This window comes from Lissotriton vulgaris, chromosome 8 (assembly GCF_964263255.1).
Source record: "Lissotriton vulgaris chromosome 8, aLisVul1.2, whole genome shotgun sequence".
In the NCBI taxonomy this organism is placed as follows: domain Eukaryota; kingdom Metazoa; phylum Chordata; class Amphibia; order Caudata; family Salamandridae; genus Lissotriton; species Lissotriton vulgaris.
Window position 1 is genome coordinate 231,207,162 of NC_141696.1, and position 2,963 is coordinate 231,210,124.

Consider the following 2,963-nt stretch of genomic DNA (forward strand, 5'->3'; position numbering starts at 1 on the left):
TATTTGTAAACCTTACACTGCACAGTGCCAAGGATACGCAGTGTGATTCACGAGTGACACAACACTTAGTCTTAAGGGCCACCTGCAGCTACGTATGCGAGTCAACATTCGAAAATGTTAAGTAATAGCCACTCACTGACACGTTTCTTGGGGCCCTTCCAAAAGGCTGACTTGTACCTGGAAGTAAACGTGCCGTTTCTTCTGGTTTCAGCTGCACTCAAAATACATTTGCATTTTCTGACTGCTAGCAGCAATTAGTCTAATCGTTTTGCTAACTTAGCCACGCCCCTGTGTAACACAACATGGCTCAGAGTTTGTGACACGTGAGCACCAACAATAAATGCCCTTGCTCTTGACAGTATGCACCATCTCCACCTGGAAAGCTGCTCACTCCACAGACCTCCAGCAGCAGAACAGCACCAGACCTCAGGGCCAGCCAGAAGGGAGGCAGCAGGCTTTGGAAGAACCAAGCACTCGGGGCAGCTGCTGAATATCCTCTCCACACCGCTGAGCATCCACCAACATGAGGCAAAAGCGCGAAGAACCACGCCCGATTTACGTTCAAGAGCCAGAAGCTCAAGAACCCCCAAGTTTTGTTGAACTACCAGAGCCACCACGCTCTTTTTATGTCTGCTGCTACGGGAAAAATGTGGCATTCTATATATTTCAAATAATTGCGCTTATAATGGCTGCGCTTGCCACCATTTTGACTCTGGCAGTCACAATTATGCCTCAGTGGAGGGTCTCCATCATCGTTGAAAACCATCCTCAGTATCCAGGTCAGCGCATTGACGGACAATGGATGAGCCGCTGGGATGGGCTGTGGACCACTTGCCTCACACAATCCAACATCCCAATGCAGTGTACCTCCTACGAGTCTATGGTGTCGCTCACTCCAGACCTGAAGGCTGGCCGGGTCCTGATGTCCTTTGCCGTCGTCCTAGCTGTCCTCTCCCTCATAATGGGTCTCGTGGGCTTGCTGTTCAACCGATGCTTCGGGGGAAGCGAGCAAGGCCGCAACTGTTTCCTGCTGACTTCTGGAATAGGTTACATCCTTGCCGGGGTCATCGTTCTGGTCATCATGGGCTGGACTGCCGCTAACATCCTCCGAGATGCGAACAACCCAATATGCAAAGGTGCACAACGGCAGGAGTTGGGCGAGGCAATCTTCCTTGGCTGGCCAACCATCTTCTTCCTCCTGCTTTCAGGCATCATCTTGTGCTGGATAAATCCTTGCAGCGGTGAAGACAGTGTGGAGTACTCTGTGCCAATAGACCAGCCGCGGCCGATGTACGAGCTATCGACAATGGACCGAAGACGAGGAGGTCAACCCAGAAGTCAATATCTCTGAGTCTCTGACGGATTTCCACATTCAGCAATAAACTTTAATGCAGCTGTGAGTTTCTTGGGCAGAAAAAAGCTAAACAAACGAACTTGAGAATGGTCTTCACTGTTGCTAACAACCTCCACCAGGTTAATGAGTGCATCATCACTAGCGACTGTGAGTAACCACACGGACATGATCCTTTTTTCTGATGGCCTAAACTAGCCACATCATTGCATTTCCTAATGAATTTAGCACCTTAAAAGGAATGATAATGCTTGGTCTTAGGACACTCAAAGAGCTCGTGTTCCATAGCAGCTATTCCAAATGTGTGGGCCCTTGTGTTAAAGGTTTGCATTGATAGCCATCATAATCTGTGTTACATTGAATTTCATATCAAGAATTCTGCTCTGTTATGTTAGGCCAAAAAGATGAGGCAGCGGGTGAAAGCAGCCACTGCAAATTGAAAAGATGTATAGAGCTTACCACGATTTTAGACCCTAATTATTTAAGGAACTATTTATTGTGATTTTGGGTGTTGTAAAGAAATAATTCATTGACAAAAAATGCAATTGTCATATCTGTTATTTAAATTGTTGTGAAGCCAAAAGACTAAAAACAAATGCTATTTAATAAGTTATTATTGTATATGAAGTTTTTATGTGTACATGTATTTATACATTCAGAAAGAATGAAAATTATTCATGATTTGAAAAGGATGAACAGTTGTATTTATGTGTCCTTGGTTTGGGTAAAGAGTCTTCCTACGTATGTGCATTCTCATGGTCTGCTTGATAAGACCTGCTCACACAGTGAAGTATTATGTAAATATTAGTCACTGGTAGATAATATGAAATTACTGCATGCTATCATTACTACAGTAAAAAACATATTTCCAAGAACCAGGTGGTGGCGCTGTCCACACACCCTGAAGACAGAAATGATAGCCAGGGGACACCCACAGTATGACAAAGACTGTGATTGTGACTAAAATTGGTTAGGGTTCTGTCTCTTGTCAGAAGATATACAAGTTGGCACCTAATGTGCTAAACTGTGTGGTAGGTAGTAAATCTGCATTACTGATATTAGAGCCAGTTTTCTCAGTTGAATGCATAGATAAATAAACAGAAAGAGAGTATGCCAAGCAAACCATCAGTGATACCTTTATTGCTGCTGGACAGTAAATATTTATCTGTATAGCTTGTGTGTAGTAGATACTTTTAGCCATTAAAAAGGCTTTTAAATTGCTCTTTCTTGTGCAAACCCCGATTTGCCTGGTGCAAATCATGTAGCATCCTGGGATTTGTGTGCTGGTCAACTGTCCCATTAGTATAGGGTTGTCCAAGAATGGTCCATAAAGGGTTAAACAATGTCAGACTTTCTGCCTAGTCAAGCAAGATATATCAACCAACATCTACCTTTTTTTCCTGATGAGAACGTCTGTTTCATGTTGTGCAATCATCTCTAGCGTAGACAAATGCCTGTAACCAGAAAATTGAAGTAAATTGTAACCAATGATCCATTTTCATGTATGTTAAAATATTCCTGTAAAGGTTACTGGCAACATTGGTATATTAAATGACATTACTTTTTTTTATCCCTCAAAGTCAAAGAAAAAATAAATTGTTCTTAAGATCGA

At 43.0% G+C, this 2,963-nt stretch overlaps 1 protein-coding gene across 1 annotated transcript; it reads left to right on the top strand.

The window, feature by feature from the left end:
• Positions 1-379: 379 nt before the first annotated feature.
• LOC147696918 (claudin-8-like) lies at positions 380-2,963 on the top strand. Its single transcript, XM_086934007.1, has one exon. It carries the CDS (start codon positions 524-526, stop codon positions 1,349-1,351), a length of 828 nt encoding a protein of 275 aa, XP_086790133.1. The 5' UTR covers positions 380-523; the 3' UTR covers positions 1,352-2,963.